The sequence below is a fragment of the Heterocephalus glaber genome, unplaced genomic scaffold, assembly GCF_053883595.1.
Source record: "Heterocephalus glaber isolate CG9 unplaced genomic scaffold, H.glaber_assembly_v1.0 deba00000594, whole genome shotgun sequence".
Classification (NCBI taxonomy): Eukaryota; Metazoa; Chordata; class Mammalia; order Rodentia; family Bathyergidae; genus Heterocephalus; species Heterocephalus glaber.
This window is the reverse complement of record NW_028258151.1, coordinates 18,575,378-18,590,343: the sequence shown is the minus strand read 5'-3', so window position 1 is coordinate 18,590,343 and position 14,966 is coordinate 18,575,378. Positions and strand designations below refer to the sequence as shown.

General features: G+C 55.3%; 1 protein-coding gene across 2 annotated transcripts; it reads right to left on the bottom strand.

Moving 5' to 3' along the window:
• Positions 1-1,117: 1,117 nt before the first annotated feature.
• Positions 1,118-13,865, bottom strand: Ccnd1 (cyclin D1). 2 transcript variants are annotated; one of them, XM_004852170.4, is made up of 5 exons: positions 13,526-13,865; positions 11,868-12,083; positions 11,160-11,319; positions 7,182-7,330; positions 1,118-4,425 (listed from the first exon to the last, which is right to left on the bottom strand). In XM_004852170.4, exons 1-5 carry the CDS (start codon positions 13,721-13,723, stop codon positions 4,261-4,263), a joined length of 888 nt encoding a protein of 295 aa, XP_004852227.1. In that variant the 5' UTR covers positions 13,724-13,865; the 3' UTR covers positions 1,118-4,260. The 2 variants fall into 2 exon arrangements, with proteins under 2 accessions (XP_004852227.1, XP_021120120.1); XM_021264461.2 differs by lacking the exon at positions 7,182-7,330 and having other exon boundaries at positions 4,131-4,425.
• Positions 13,866-14,966: the final 1,101 nt, after the last annotated feature.

The window sequence follows — 14,966 nt, the reverse complement described above, 5'->3', positions numbered from 1 at the left end:
CACCTTGTGGGCCAAGGTTAAGGATGTGGATTCCCAGGGTCCCCAGTCCTGACACAGACCGGGCTCTTGCATGGAGCTAGGCCACTGCGGTGGGCATGGTTGGACAGGGTCCTTAGTGACTGTCTAAGGAGCAGGCTGGGCCCTTGGAAACTGCCTGAGTGGCCACTGGCTGCCTCCTCAGGTTCAGGGGCCCCGGAGCTCTTGATATGAGACAACCTTTCCCCTACCTTTTGCAGAACCCTGCAGGCTTCCAGACTATTCCCAGCTTGTGGCTGCCTGGGGAGAAGACACAGCAGTGACCATGAAGGCCAAGTGTGTCCCCATCCCTTCCTCCCAGAGTGCAAGTGCCTGTGGAGAACCAACTTGGCCAAGCACAAGCCCCTAGGATCACCCTGCAGAAGAGCATGGGCACACAGGTGCTGCATAAAGGCCTTGGTGGCTGACAGTGGCAGAAGTGCTCTTGGCTTAAGAACTAGGCAGCTGCCGAGGTGAGGACAATCGCCCCGTGCTGCGGACTGGACCCCAGGATCCCACAGAGCTGCAGCAGGTCCCGTCCCACTCCTTGTCCAGAGCTTGGAAGCCTGGCATCTGAAGCCCTGTAGGTGAGTACCAGAGTCCCGGAAGGCCCCTACACACCGCACCAGGGACCTGTATGAAAGGCTGCCTGGGACCACAGCCCCAACGCTGTGCTTTGCTCTGCAATCTTGGCTGTGCTTGAGGCCTGTGATTCACCCAGAGCAAACAGCAGTCTGTGCCAGAAGAGGGGGAACGAATGCTGGCTTTATTTATTTTTCTATCTACAAATAACTGGGAGGGCAAATGGGCCACACGAGGGCTGGGAGATGCTTCTGATCAAGGGGCACCGCTCCTGTCCCCTGACGCCAGAAGCTGTTTACGCGTCAGAGGTGCCACCTGCCAATTCTCCCTGAATCCTCCTCCCCCTAGGATCATTTGGCAATGTCAGGAGACACTCTTGGTTGTCACCCGGGGGTGCTGTCATCTAGCGGTTGTCAGAATGACCCAGCCCCACAGGGCAGCCCTGTGTACCTGGTGAACCCGGCCAGGTCCAGGTCCAGGCCTCCTGCCAGCCCAGAAAAGACACAGGCAAGGACCACACTGGGGCTTTTACCAATTTTATTTCTAGACTTTTTCACGTTTGTCTTTTTGTTTTCTGCTGGAAACGTGCCGGTTACATGTCCATGCTGGGAAGCGCTGAGGTGTGTCCACCAAAGCACAGACCCAAACTGCTTGCCAACCAGAGACCCTCACAGACGTTCGGATCACAGGACAGACTCTGCTGTGCTCCGTGGACCTGCCACCAGCCTTTGGGCTTTTGGCACACAGTACTGAAGATGTCTGCCCTCACCCACCACCATGGACACACCGTCCCTCATGGACCCCGCTCGGTTCAGACATAGAGACGTCACAGCCAGAATGGTTGAGGTAAGCAGAAGCAGTGATCCGGAGGGGCGGAGGGACAGCCATGCACCTCCCAATGGCCTCTGGCACAGACACCCCCCCTTGGGGGCACATATCCTTTTGGTTCGGCAGCTTGCTAGGGGACTCTTGGGCACACAGCATTGTGAGCTGGCTCCATTGAGATTTGGAGTCTCTTTTAAATTAGCATTATGCCGTAATTAACAAAACAACAACAGACAGAACACTAGTACAATAACAACAGATTAACACACCCAAAACCTGAACAAATTCCAGAAGCAATTTCAATCATCCCGAATGACAAGAGTCCTACGGGCCCAGCACCACAGTGGCACGTAAGACAGACTGGTTATAATAATAATAATAATAATAACAATAATAATAATAATAATAATGCAATGTTCATAACTACACATACAGAATGATACAGCTGTCATACTACGATGGTACATCCCAGATAGGTGAACAGCCCCACACGACAGGCGCAGGGGAAGATCCTATGTGGGTCTCGCGGACCAGGCCATGGCCGGTTCCCACCAGGCCCAGTCTTGCTATCTTATCTGTGTGTCTGTCCACCAAGGTAGACAGAGCCCAACCATTGGGTCTGCACATGGCTAAGTGAAGCATGAGGTATTGTGAACAGGGACCTTTTTGGAATAGAGCAGTAATCACATCAAGTCAAAATTGATCACATAAAAAAAAACAACTACAAAACAAGGGAATCTGGAATACAATTTTCTACGAGGAAATTAAAACAGGAACATGGCAGTATATGACATTGTAAAACAACAAAAAAATCTGATCCTCCAATAGCAGCAAAACAATGTGAAAGAGACACAGAGAAGCGATGTGAGTTTGTTTCCGAACCGTGCCGGGAAGTCATCGGTAGCAGCGCATTAAGAAACGGAGCTGCAGCCTGTCCCTCACGGGGTCACTGCCCCGTCCCTCTTCCCGCCCACACTTCCTCCCCCGCCCCCCATCCTCTCTCCAGCCTCAGCCTCACGCTCTCGCCACTTCCCTTCAACACTTCCTACACAAAAAGCGACAGAGCCAAGATGTGCAAATTGTCTACCTGTTACCAACTTTTTGTTTTCTAAAGGAGGGGCAGGGGATAAGAGTGTGCTGGAATTGAACTCATTCAAGTACCCTAAATTTCCTGGATGATTCGCAGATCAGACCACTTTGGGAAATGCCAAACAGGCCGAATCCGTGTCTTGGGTGGTTCATCTTGAGATTTTCTCCCTTGCCTACAAAGGGACCAATCTTCCGTAAACTGTATTAAGCCTGTGACACCAAAGGCAGAAAGGTTTGTGTGTGTTTAAATCAAGGGGAGATTGCATTACTTTATAAATCATACTGGCCTCATGAGCACCCTCTGCAATAAATATTCTTTTTAGCCTTAACTATAAATTATATATTTTAGTGTTTAAAAACCTTCCATCATGAAACATCTAAAAGTAACCCTTAAACTACTTGCTCCCTAGGTAAACCTTTGAGGTCCCTAATTTCAAACACCAGCTGGCACCAAAGGATTCCTATGAAAGTCAATTTCTCTACCGGACAGGAACTTCTCTATCATCCTGGCAATGTTGAGAATGCAGATCTGTTTCTTCTTGACTGGAACAAAACCTTCAAAAAACATCCCCCTCTCGCTAACCCCGCAGTGACATGCACTTGCTTAGCAATCCTGTTTGCATACAAGTACGTGAATATTCCTGAACCATTCCATTAAAAATTCGCCCCCCCACCCCGCATGCACAACATCAACAGCGATATTGCCTCTAACTACTGGACCCAAAGTGCTTTGAAATGGAATGGTTTCAGAATACAGAGAAGGAAAACCAAAACAACAATAATAGAAAAGAAAAAAAAAGTAGCTATGAATTTAACCTGGTTGTGAGCAGGCAGGCAGCAGGGCACTGGGTGAAAAAAACCAGCATCTCATAAACAGATAACTACAAAAATAGGCAGATTATAAAAATAGAATATATTATGTCACTATTTCATTTTCTCTCTACAGTAGCGTGTTGCAGGAAGGGGTCAGCTGGCCTTTCCTACTACCTTGAGACTGGCTGGTACCCGGCAAGCCCGGCCCTGATGAGGGTCCTTGGGCACAGACCGAGCACAAAAGGATGCCACAGTCTGCTACGCTGACTGAGAGATTGCATCAACCATCCATAAGGTGAAGAGGTTATATATCTACCTAGCTACGAGATAAATGAACATACATGTGACTTATCAAGTGACTACACGGCCGAACAAGCAGGGACAGGAACTCCCAGGACCACACCGAGATGCACATCCTGCGAGTGCACAAGAATACATGTTTCTAGCTAAAACCCTCTTCTACTTTAAAAATGGTTTGTTGCGATTTTTCTCTTTTAAAATGTTTTTATGCCTTTTTTTAAAAAAAAAAAAAACATGAGGAATCAAATCTAGTCCTCCCTGGAGACTTCTTGTGTGTTAATCTATTTCTTACCAGAGACACAAGCACATTAATATAAAAACTAGTTGATTACTGGGGTATAAAAGCCTCTATTTTGTAGCACAACTCACCTCCCCCCACTCAGGGTCATGAAAGTCTATCCTCTCTCTTTCACTCTCTCTTTTTTTAAGGTTTTTCAGGTTATTTTTTCTTTTGTTTAAGTCAGAGATGGAAGGGAGAAAGAGCAAAGGAACAAAAACCAACAAAGAGAATGAAACTTTCCCTTCTGGTAGCAAAATGTCCCAGAGAAGAGGGACCTGGTCAGAGGAGCAGCTGGGACTGGCTCTTCCCTCGGGGGGCTGCTGGCCACTGCTCCGCACCCTGGCAGCAGCCGCGCCTCAGATGTCCACATCCCGCACGTCAGTGGGTGTGCAGGCCAGGTCCACCTCCTCCTCCTCTTCCTCCTCTTCCTCTGTGGCCTTGGGGTCCAAATTCTGCTGGGCCTGGCGCAGGCTGGACTCCAGCAGGGCCTCGATCTGCTCCTGGCAGGCACGCAGGCAGTCCTGGGAAGTGGGTGGAGGCGGTTCATTAGAAGGAGGTACAAAGCCAAGGCCCTGTCCCAATGCTGGACCTGAAGGTCTTCATAAGAGCAGCCGTAAGAGCTGCCACCAAGCCCCAGGAATGAGAACCATGTGCTACCTTTGGCCCCCAGCTGCACTCTGGCCCGGACCCCACCCAACACCAAATACTTCTGCCTCCTGTGACACAAGACTGGATGCAGACTTTAGATATCTGCTGCCTGCCCCAAGCTCCCCAGCAGGGCCCGGCCTCTTGGAATTCCTTCATGGGCCCTAATCTCCAGGCTCCTGGACTCCATGCGTCCAATCCAGATGGGGGGGGGTGCCCAGAGCCCTGTTCTTTTTGGACATAACCTCTGCCCAGTGGCAGCCTTGTATGTGAACCCCACACTCTGTGGTCAACTGAGATGGATGCCAGGGGTGGGGACCTTTATCCCTCAGTCTGCTCCTGCTCAGGCAGTGTCCTGTGCCCCCACCCCCTTGCATATGACCATCACCCCCTGCATAGGAGGTGCTGTAGCACTGCACCTCTATCCACTGGGCTGGACTCCCTGGGCAGTGACCACTTGCACTGCCAAGGGAGACCCGGGCCTGCCCCATGCCAGGGTGTGTCCCAGAAGCTCACGCTATTCTTGCTTCAAGGAGGCCTGAGTCAAGCCGCTGCTCCCAGGTGCTGGGTAGGGCTTCTCAGACCATGACATAGTTTTCAGTCAGCCCCCAAAACGGACTTTCCCACCCACACAGGGCTAAGCCACCACCCCACAAAGGGTTACAGGGGGGCGCCACCCATTGTCCCCAGGCTAGCAGGGCTTCCCAGGAGCCCACATTTATGGAGCTTGTGTTTCCTCCCCTTTCTGTTTGATACTCACGATGAACAAAGGTGGCAGGGCTGGTGGAAAAGGTATCATTTTGCAGTTGAGGAAACCAAGGCCCAAAAGCCCTTGTGTGAATGCAAAACCCCAGACATCCTCAGATGCCTCTGAGGCCAGACAGCTCCCACCCACAACCTCCTCATGCACTTGTCAGTTCTTGGGGGGCTGTGTGCCGAGATAAAGCCAAGAGGTGCAGGAATGGGGTCTCCAGGGCTGCCATCACCCTGAGCAGCTCCACACCCAGCTCATGCTCCAGCTCCTCGGCCATCTGTCCCCTCGTCTCAAGAACCCTATACTGACCAGCAGCTCTAACCCATGACCCACCCAAGTCCTACAGCTGAGGTTAGAGCTGGAGCTGAGTCCAGGCTTTTGGGCCCTTTTTTGTCTTATCCCTTGTCCCCACTCTGGCCTGAAGGCCTCCCCAGTGGATGATGTCCTTTACCCAAGCCCAGAAGATCCAAGAAGAACTGGCTGTGTTTTTTGGTGAAAAGGGACACACAATTACTGATACATGGCACAGCACTCCTGGGGTACACAGGGTGGATGACCCATCCACCTCAGAAATTTCTAGAACACACCCTCATCCACTCCAGAGTCCTTTGTGGACTCCTGAGGAAACCCCATCTGGGAAGATGGGTTGCAGTGTGGCCATGAACTTGGGCAAAGGTAGTTTTGGGGACCCCTGGTGGCCTGGAAACAACAGGAAGAGTGAATGTGGCAACCGAGGCCCAGCTCACTATGGGAGGTAACGCTGAGGAGAGGGTCTTTCTGAGTCTGAACTCAGCTACCCTCGTCACTGGAAAGGCAAAGTCATTCCAGCCTCAATTCCTTCCTCCACGTCAGCTGGGAGACATTTTCCTAACATCTAATTAGAACAGTCTCTGTTCAGGAGAGGCACAACACTGCCATTGCCTGCAGACAGCCATCATGTGGCACTGCCACCAGAAATCCATCAACACAGCTGACCAGGTTAAACAGTCTTGGGTGTGAGGTGGAAATTTTAAAAAGCGCAGATACAAAGCATCTTTCTTTTTCAGCAGTGCCAGTACATGCTCACCACTGAGCCAAATGCCAGCCCAGAGCGAGGCTGGAGGGGCTTTTTTCTCAGGCCATGTCCTTGCTGCATAAGGAATTGCTGGATTTTGAGGCCCTGGAGTGTCTCCCCCAGGTCCTTGTCCAAGAAGCTGCTGCCCCTGACACCCCTCCCCAGCCCAGGTTGAAAGCCAGGTTGGGGGGCACCTCCTTGTGAGAGGGTGTTGCCTGTCTCCTGCCCAGGGGAACATGGGCATGAGGGTGGAACTTCCAGAACCTTCCAGAAGCTCTGGGGTGGGCTCACCTGGCCTGAGTGGGGGGTGTCAAGGCAATTAGTCACTCCCTCATGCACAGCAGGCGACAGCTGACCCGCCAACCTCTGTCTAATTTGGTAAAGGCCACAAACCCTTATAATTGTCATTTAAGTTCTCCCTTTACAAAAAAGAAAAGAACTAGGAATAAAACAATGGCACTTTTAAGAATGAAGACACTGGAGTTTCAAAGAACCCCACCCCCTAGTGCCACAAAAAGCAAGTTTGTTTCTATTGGTCTCAGTGACCAGAGGCTCAGCCATCACAGGAGCCCTTTAAAGCTGCTATTTACTGGCTGTGAATACTGTGGTCAACAAGGCCTCACATGCCGCAGCCAGTCACAGGGCCCTCGCTGTGGCTGGCCTTGGCTCGTTACAGCTTCTGCCTGCTCATGGGAGCCCCAGGAAGATAAGAGGACCCTGCAGGGACCCACCTAAGATGAATACAGGACTGCCCTGCCTCTTGGAGCCTAGCCTGTCACCCATGGGGACCCAGGTGCCAGATGTCTCCTGTGGCCACCACTTACCGGGTCACACTTGATCACTCTGGAGAGGAAGTGCGTCAGGCGGTAGCAGGTCAGGAAGTTGTTGGGGCTACCCAGGTGCAGGCCTTGTACTGCGGCCACCACGCTTCCAGCTGCCACCATGGAGGGTGGGTTGGAAATGAACTTCACGTCTGCAGCAGACAGAGGGGGCTTGAGAGGGGTACTGCCACCAACAAACTCCAGCCCATCAAGATCAACCAGCTGCAGAGAGGTGGCCACACCGGACTGACCGACTACCACCCCCTTGCCCTTCTAGCAACTTGTCTTGTGAATGTGTCAGTCAGAAAAATAAATGAAGGACACAAACACACTAAGTGTTTATGTTGCCTCTGCACCACTACTAGGTATCTGCCATTGCCTGGCCAACAGGGACTGGAAGCAATTGGTCACATTTCAAAGGGAATTCACAAGGCCACAGGGAGAGAACAGTCACTCCCCAAGTCCCTTGGGGGCCATGATGGTGATGGTAACTTCACAGAGGAAGAACCTTGGCGGCCACCTGGCCCTTTCTCCCTGACACCTGACTTTTCAGGGAGACCTTTAGCAAAGCCCAACTCCATGCCCAGCCCTGTCTCTGTTGTTTCTCTGGTTGGAGACAAAAATCTTTTCTTTGCCCTGGCCAGATGATTTCCAACTTACTGATTGGCAAAATGAAAGAAGTGCATGGTTCCCACCATGATCATCGGCACAAGACACCCAGGCCAGGGAAGTCTGTGCAGCCAGCCAAGGGGGAGCTGTGCTCGGTCTCCTGAATAACACACAGTGCCTCTTCCGCAAGAGCCCTAGCCAAAGCAGGGTCCCACACTCAGGCCATTCGCCTTCTACAGTTGGGGTTCTTGGGGGGGATCCTCTGGTATTCCTGGGCTCTTCCAAGGAAACAGATGGAGGGCAGTGCCAAGCCAGAGCGGCCCACGGCCTGTAGTCTGCACTGTTGTCAGATGCCAGGGCACATTGTTCCCCAACACAAGGCACTGAGTGTCACTCCAGGGTCACCAGTAGCCCCCTTCCTCTGACTGGCAGGGCCCCACTTGCTGGAAGCCACCCATTCTCCTGTCCTTTCCATCTGGCCACCACTCCAGCTGGCCCCACTGCCTGCCTTTCTGTCATGTCCAACAGGGACAGCCGCCAACTCAACCTATGGACCATGGGCCCTGGGCCAGAGGCAGATGTGGGAAGGGCGAGCATGGCACCTCATCAAGTCCCTCATCTTGCAACATGGAGTGCCTGGGAACAACGGGTCTCGGTGAGCTGAATGGTCCCAAAGGGAGAGGGGCCCCCATGAGTTGCTGGGGGTGCCACAGCCCATCTGAGGCTTCATCCCAAAAGAATGAACAACTTTGGTCTTGTTAAAGAGAGGGGGCACCAGCAAAGGGCTGGGAAGAAAAGCAGCCACCCTGAAGGGAGACAAAAGCCAGCTTCTGGGCACCACTGCAGCAACTTAAAAAAGAAACGGGGAGTGAGGCAAGCCACCTCTGTTCCCTTTAAACGGGAGCAATTCCACCAGGTCTGAGAGCAGGTGCCATGAATGGAGACCTTTTCACTGAAGCAGGTCAGAGCCGCACACAGAAATCACTTCTGCAAGTGACAAACTCTGGTACCGCTGGTGGCCACAAGCACGACGAATCCACCTGCTGCCTCGACTCTGAAACTCCCCCAGCTCTATGCGTTGCGGCCAGGCCAGAGTGGCCTTCTATATTAGACATGAGCAATTCAGAATGAACCAATTCCAATGTTACTTTTCACTCAATGCCTGGCTGGTGCCAGCACAAGCAACTGTTGGGGTACAGTGGCACAGTTGACCCTCAATGAGACCCTTCATTAAGCTGAACTGCGTGCTGTCAACCACATTGGTTATGTCCTTGCCAAAGAGACTGACAAAGTGGCAGGCTCTGGGGCGCGCATGTTAAAAAGCCCAGCTTTATTCAGGCGTGCACACCTGGAACCCCAGCACACTGGGAGGGTGAGGCAGGGGGATGGCAAGTTCAACCCCAGCTTAGGCGACTGTCTCAGATAAACATGGGATGTAGCTCAGTGGGAAGACCCTGGGGTTCAATACTACCATAGACACACACGCACAAATAAAAATAGGCCATGGGCTGGGGATTTAGCTCAGTGGCACAGCGCCTGCCTTTCAAGCACAAGGTCCTGAGTTCGATCCCCAGTACCACACACACACACACACACACACACACACACACACACAAAATGAAATGTAAATAGCCCAGCCTTATGTATGTGTGGCCTGTGCATCCATGCTAAGGAACCTGGGTCTGGGGACCCCTGAGCAGGGGGAATGGGGAGCAGCACTCTCCCATTTCCTTTAAACATGGCCTTTGCTGTGTAGAGGGCAAACACACCTTCTTAGACTTGTGCTTCTGCCTCCACTGCATCAGCTCAGTTTTGGTGTTGGGCTATAACCTTTGCCTCTCTTCTGTCCCTTAAGCCTGACACTGCCACACTGCAGCTGTGTCCAATGGGGTAGATGGGCACCATGCCTGGTGGGGACCCTTGGGTGTGTGCTGCCCTAACCTGGAAGTGATGCCATGGCCACCAGGAGAATGGGGAACACTGGTCACAGGGCGGTCCATCCGCCTCACCTGCTGGTTGGGGTGCCCACCACCCCCACCTTAGACCCAGGCCCTGCAGCAGCTTGAAGCTGGCTCTGCTGCTCCGTGCTTGCTGCCTCCCCTCCAGCACCCACCCAAGGGTCCCGGGGGGAGCTCCGGCTGCCTGAGTTGTCCCCAAGGGAGGCTGTGCAACCATGGTTCCTCAGAATTATCTCCAGGAAACCCCGCTGTTCCTCTCAAACCACTTTCAGCTCCATAAAAGGCTGTGTGGAGCCTTGCTCCGCAGGAGCCCCAGCCAGAGAACTCCTCCCTGCCGCCTGCAGTCTCAGTGCTGCCCCCACCCTCAGCTCCATCCAGGCAACCCCTCCCTGACTTGAGGGAGGCAGTACAGCAGGTAAAGAGAGGGGCTGTGTCCTCAGCCTCCTCACCCCAGCAGCAATTGCTCTGGAATGCCAGCCACGAGGGGCTGCCACATAGCAAGGGATACAATGGAGATACCAGAAATGGGGGGTGGGTGCTGCCCCCTATGATAGTAGGTTGTCTTGGGGCTCTCTCAAATCGCCCAGAGGGAGTCTACATGCAGATGTAACAACTAAAGCCTCACTGGGGCCACTGAAAGGTCACAGCAGAGTGGGGTAGGAGCGTTTGAAGTGCCCCCATCTCGGGCTTCCGGGACACAGCTCCCAGTCAGGAGGGGCAGCACAAGGTCAAAGGGGCAGAGGCCGAGTGGGAGCAGCAGGAGGTGACTTGGTTTGTGTGGGTGGGTGTATGAATGTCTGGCCCTCCACACTGGTCCCTGGGACAGGTGGCCTGCGTGGGGTCCTAGCGCTAGCACTGTGCCAGGGAGGGGCCTCTGGGAGTCATGCCAGGGAGGGAACAGAGGGTGGACCCCTCTGCCGCCAACCGAGTGGCTGCCCTGAGCCCCTCCCAGAACACAGCTGAGCAGAGCCGGCCTGTGGCGCCCCTGGCGGGGCCTCAGGCAGCAGAGCTCCTCCACTGGCCGCCCCCGCACTAGGGCCGTGCCGTTGCTGGCAGAGGGAACACGTGGTGCAGCCACTGCTGGCTGCTTTCCCCACCCCTGAAGGCGCCCCTGGCAGGTGGCCCAGCTTGGGAGAGGCCAGGAGGGGGCCCCCCACAACTCAGGCTCCTTGAGGACAGACAGGAGAAGGGCCGGGGTGGGGGGGCGGCAGCCAAGGTAAACCCTTTCAGTGTGGAGTGGCTGTGGGCTGTCAGGTGTGGGGAGTGGAGGCACCGCAGCGGGACACAGAAAGACTTGCATCCCCCACCCCCCAGGCACTGTGGGGGTGTCTGTGCAGGGAGAGGGCCACTTCTGTGGGCTGGAGGGGGCCTTGGGACAATCTTCCTGGATAGATCTGGGTAGCAGGCCCCCTACCTGTAGCACACAGGGCGACAAAAGTCTGTGCGTGTTTGCGGATGATCTGTTTGTTCTCCTCAGCCTCTGGCATTTTGGACAGGAAGTGTTCGATGAAATCATGGGGGGTCATGGCAGCCAGGTTCCACTTGAGTTTGTTCACCAGGAGCAGCTCCATTTGCTGTGGAAAACGGGGAACAGGCATCAAGAGAGGGGCAGGCTGGCCCCTGGGGTTCTCCTGCGGCCCAGCTCACTGGCCTTCGCCCTTGGTTTGTAGGCTTACGGTAGGAGAGTGGGTGGAGAATGTTGGGGGGCATCCAGAGAGTGGAAGTAACACATGATCCCAGATCAAAATAGAAAAGGTGCATGTAAAAGGCTTCATTCTCCTTATTAAACCGACCCCGCTGGGAGATAAAAAGACCTCCTACCGCCTGGAACTGAGGGCCTCAGTGACCAGCGTTGCGGCCCGCGCACCGCAAGAGGGCGCGCGTCACCCACGTTTGACCCCACCGGAGTGCAAACGTGGTGGGAGTCGGATCAGAGGACAGGGTGAGGGGGCCGTGGGGGTCGCCTGGGGTCCAACTGCTGCCCTAGGGGCCGAGCAGTGTGGGCGCCCTGCTCTGGAGCAAGAGATCTGTTGGTGGCAGGCCGGTTCTCCTGCCATCTACACCTCCCCCTAGCCGGGGTCCCACAGCTAATGGGGCTTCCCGCGCGGTGCTCCGCGGTTACCAGCAGCTCTTCGGGCCGGATGGAGTTGTCAGTGTAGATGCACAACTTCTCGGCCGTCAGGGGGATGGTCTCCTTCATCTTGGAGGCCACGAACATGCAGGTGGCCCCCAGCAGCTGGAGGCGGCTCTTCTTTAGAGGCTCCAACGACAGGAAGCGGTCCAGGTAGTTCATGGCCAGCGGGAAGACCTCCTCCTCGCACTTCTGCTCCTCGCAGACCTGCGGGGAACCGGGCTGTGACCGCCATCGCAGGGGCCCTTCCAGGTGCAGGGTGGCCAGCCCCCGAGGGCGCGGAGGCTTGGGGCGCGGGGGCGTCCCAGGATGCGCACCCTGCCCCGAGTCCCCAGAACCCATACATCCCGAAACTGAAAGGGAAAGTCCGTGTGAGGCGGGCACGGCGGGCGGGGGTGGGCTCGCGGGGGCCACCGGCGGCGCACGAGGACCCCGGCTTGCGCGGGACCCAGGGGCCACCGGCAGGGGGGACACCCACCGCGCAGCGGGACCGCCGGGGGTTGGGCGCCGCGCTCGCCGCCCTGCGAGACACAAAGGTGGCGTCCCAGGCCGCCGCGCCGCATTTCCCCAGACGTCATCTTTTCAAAAAATATTTTAAAATATTAAAAAAATAACTGGGTGCCTAAAAACCCCCTGAAAACGACCCTTAGGCGACCCATGATCCTTGCCGGGGGTCGGCAGCTGGTTGTGGGCTGCAGGGAGAGCCCCAGGAATTCAAACTCCGGGGCCTCCCCTTCCCCTCGGCGCGGGTGCCGTTTCCCTCTCGCAAGGGCACCACGCCGCACTTTCAGAAATTATTTAAAAATACTTTCGGGCCACCGAGGCGCCCACCAAAGGCCTGGAAATGTGCCCCGGGCCCCTGGCTCGCCCCAGGAAAGGACCCTGAGCGGAGATTCGCGTAGACGGGGGTCAACCACTGGCGTCTTGGGGGCCACGCGACCTTGCAGCCCGGCGTGCTCTCTGGCCCAGGCTGCCCGTGAGGGGCGCCCCGGGGCCCGCAGCTTAAACAAAGAGCCCCCTTCCCGAACGGAGGTCCCCCCAAAACAGCCTACGCCGCATCCCCGAGCCCCTCCCGGTGGCTCCCGGCCGCCGCGCTGCCCCTCGCTGATGTCCCAGAGCCCCGCCGAGCGCTCCCCGCCCCCACCCTGCCCCCAATTATTAATAAACACTTTTGCTTTGCAATAAAAGCAAAGATGGCGCATAATACTGGCACGAACGCCCCTTGCATACGTGTCCATGGATATTAATTTAAAAATCAAATCTATGCCCCCTCCCCCCAGAGCCAGCGGCTCCGGGCCGCGGCAGGCGGAGAGGAGGCACAGCGGCGCAGGCGGGGGCCACAAAAGGCGCCCAGCCTGCACCCTCTTACCCATTGGGGTGTCCTTAGCACCGGCCTCCCTTGAAGGCACCCCTCCATGACCCGCCCCCTACCAGGAAGAAGAATTTCTAACGCCCCAACCCCCACACCTTCCTCGTTCAAAAAAATACCCGCAATATCTATTTATTTTGAAAATACGGATTCCTAGCAACACCCTGGCAAACTTCAAAGTTGGAGGGGGACAAGAAGGGAAGGAAATGAAGGGCGAAGAAATGTGGGTTTGGGCAACAAGTTGCAGGAAAGTCAAAGAGAGCCGCCCGAAGCCGCGCACCTCCAGCATCCAGGTAGCCACGATCTTCCGCATGGACGGCAGGATTTCCTTCTGCACACACTTGAAGTAGGACACGGAGGGCGCGCAGGTCTCCTCCGCCTTCAGCATGGCTCGCAACACCCGGTCATTGAGGAGGTTGGTGTCCGGGTACGCGCGGCGGATGGTCTCCACCTCGCAGCACAGGAGCTGGTGTTCCATAGCGGGGGCTCTGCCTGTCCGCCTGGAAAGGGCTAAGCGTCTGGGCTCGGTCCGCGTTCCCTTGCGCTCTTCTGCCCCTCACCGGAGCGCGCGGACTGTGCTGCTCGCTGCTGCTGCGCCGACAGCCCTCTGGAGGCTCCCGGACTTTGCAACTTCAACAAAACTCCCCTGTAGCCCGTGTGACGTTACTGTTGTTAAGCAGAGATCAAAGCCGGGCAGAGAATGGGAGCGGGGGGAGGGACGGGGCGGGCGCGGGGGGAGGGGGCGCGGGCGCAGCGCGCTGGGAGCAGCGAGGGGCAGAGCCCAAAAGCCATCCCCGAGGCTCCGCGCTTGTCTCGCGGTGGAGCTGTCCCCGAAGTTCGGTTTTTATAGAAATGCAAATCGCCTCGCGGCTGCCTTTCTCCCTGTGGGAGAAGAGGGGTACAGGGGGCCCCGGCTTTCCCGAGTGGGTCCCCCGGGACTTGGGGGTGGAGTGGAGGTGGCTCTGGAGAGGAGCACGACGAGGAGGGCGGCAGACCACACACAGCCGGGGAGACCGCTTAGATGGGGAAATGGGGCGCAGCGATACCCTATATGCGAGCCGGGAGAATGGGTGCATTTCCGAGAACGCCACGAGGGCACCCACGGGCGGAGAGAGGGCCAAAGAATCTCAGCGTCTGCATCTTCTTTCATTTTCATTAACACGTGTAAATTTCAGGAACTATTTAATATGCAGGGACTCGGGGCAAGGCACACTACTCAGGAGCAGAATTCACCCCGGGGCACCGCGGGTGGGGGTCGTTGCAAATGCCGGAGGGGGTATCATTAAGCATTAAAGAGATTCACTCGCTCAAAAAAATAAAATAAATGCCCGAAAATTCCAGCAGCAGCCCAAGATGGTGGCTAGCACTTCCTTCATCCTGCCTTCGCCTGGGGGGATCTGCGGGCTGTCTTTCCACCTTGACCAGCCTATTCTTGCGGGTATCCCCTAAAAGCCCCCTCCCCGTGCTGGCAATTTGGAGAGTGGAAAGCTGAGAAGCAGTGGTCTCTATTGACTCATTTTTTTTAAATTAAAAAAATTAAATCGCTAGAAATATTAGTTGTCTGTGCCTGGGACAAGACCCCCGGAGGCTTCCCCGTTGGTTTTATTGGGGAAGTGAACGCCTCCGCCTTTTGAATTTATCCCAGGGCTGCATTCGTGAGCGTGAGGATGGCAGACACTGGCAAAGTTAAAAGAATTAGAAGTTAAACAAATGGGTACAGT

Bases quoted from the DNA above. Each gene is read 5' to 3' on its own strand.
- Ccnd1 (XM_004852170.4), bottom strand. From the start codon at position 13,723: ATGGAACACCAGCTCCTGTGCTGCGAGGTGGAGACCATCCGCCGCGCG. The intron at 12,084-13,525 runs GTGCGCGGCTTC...GGTTCCCCGCAG, and splicing joins TGGCTACCTGGATGCTGGAG to GTCTGCGAGGAGCAGAAGTG. The intron at 4,426-7,181 runs GTAAGTGGTGGC...CCCACTTCCCAG, and splicing joins GAGTGATCAAGTGTGACCCG to GACTGCCTGCGTGCCTGCCA.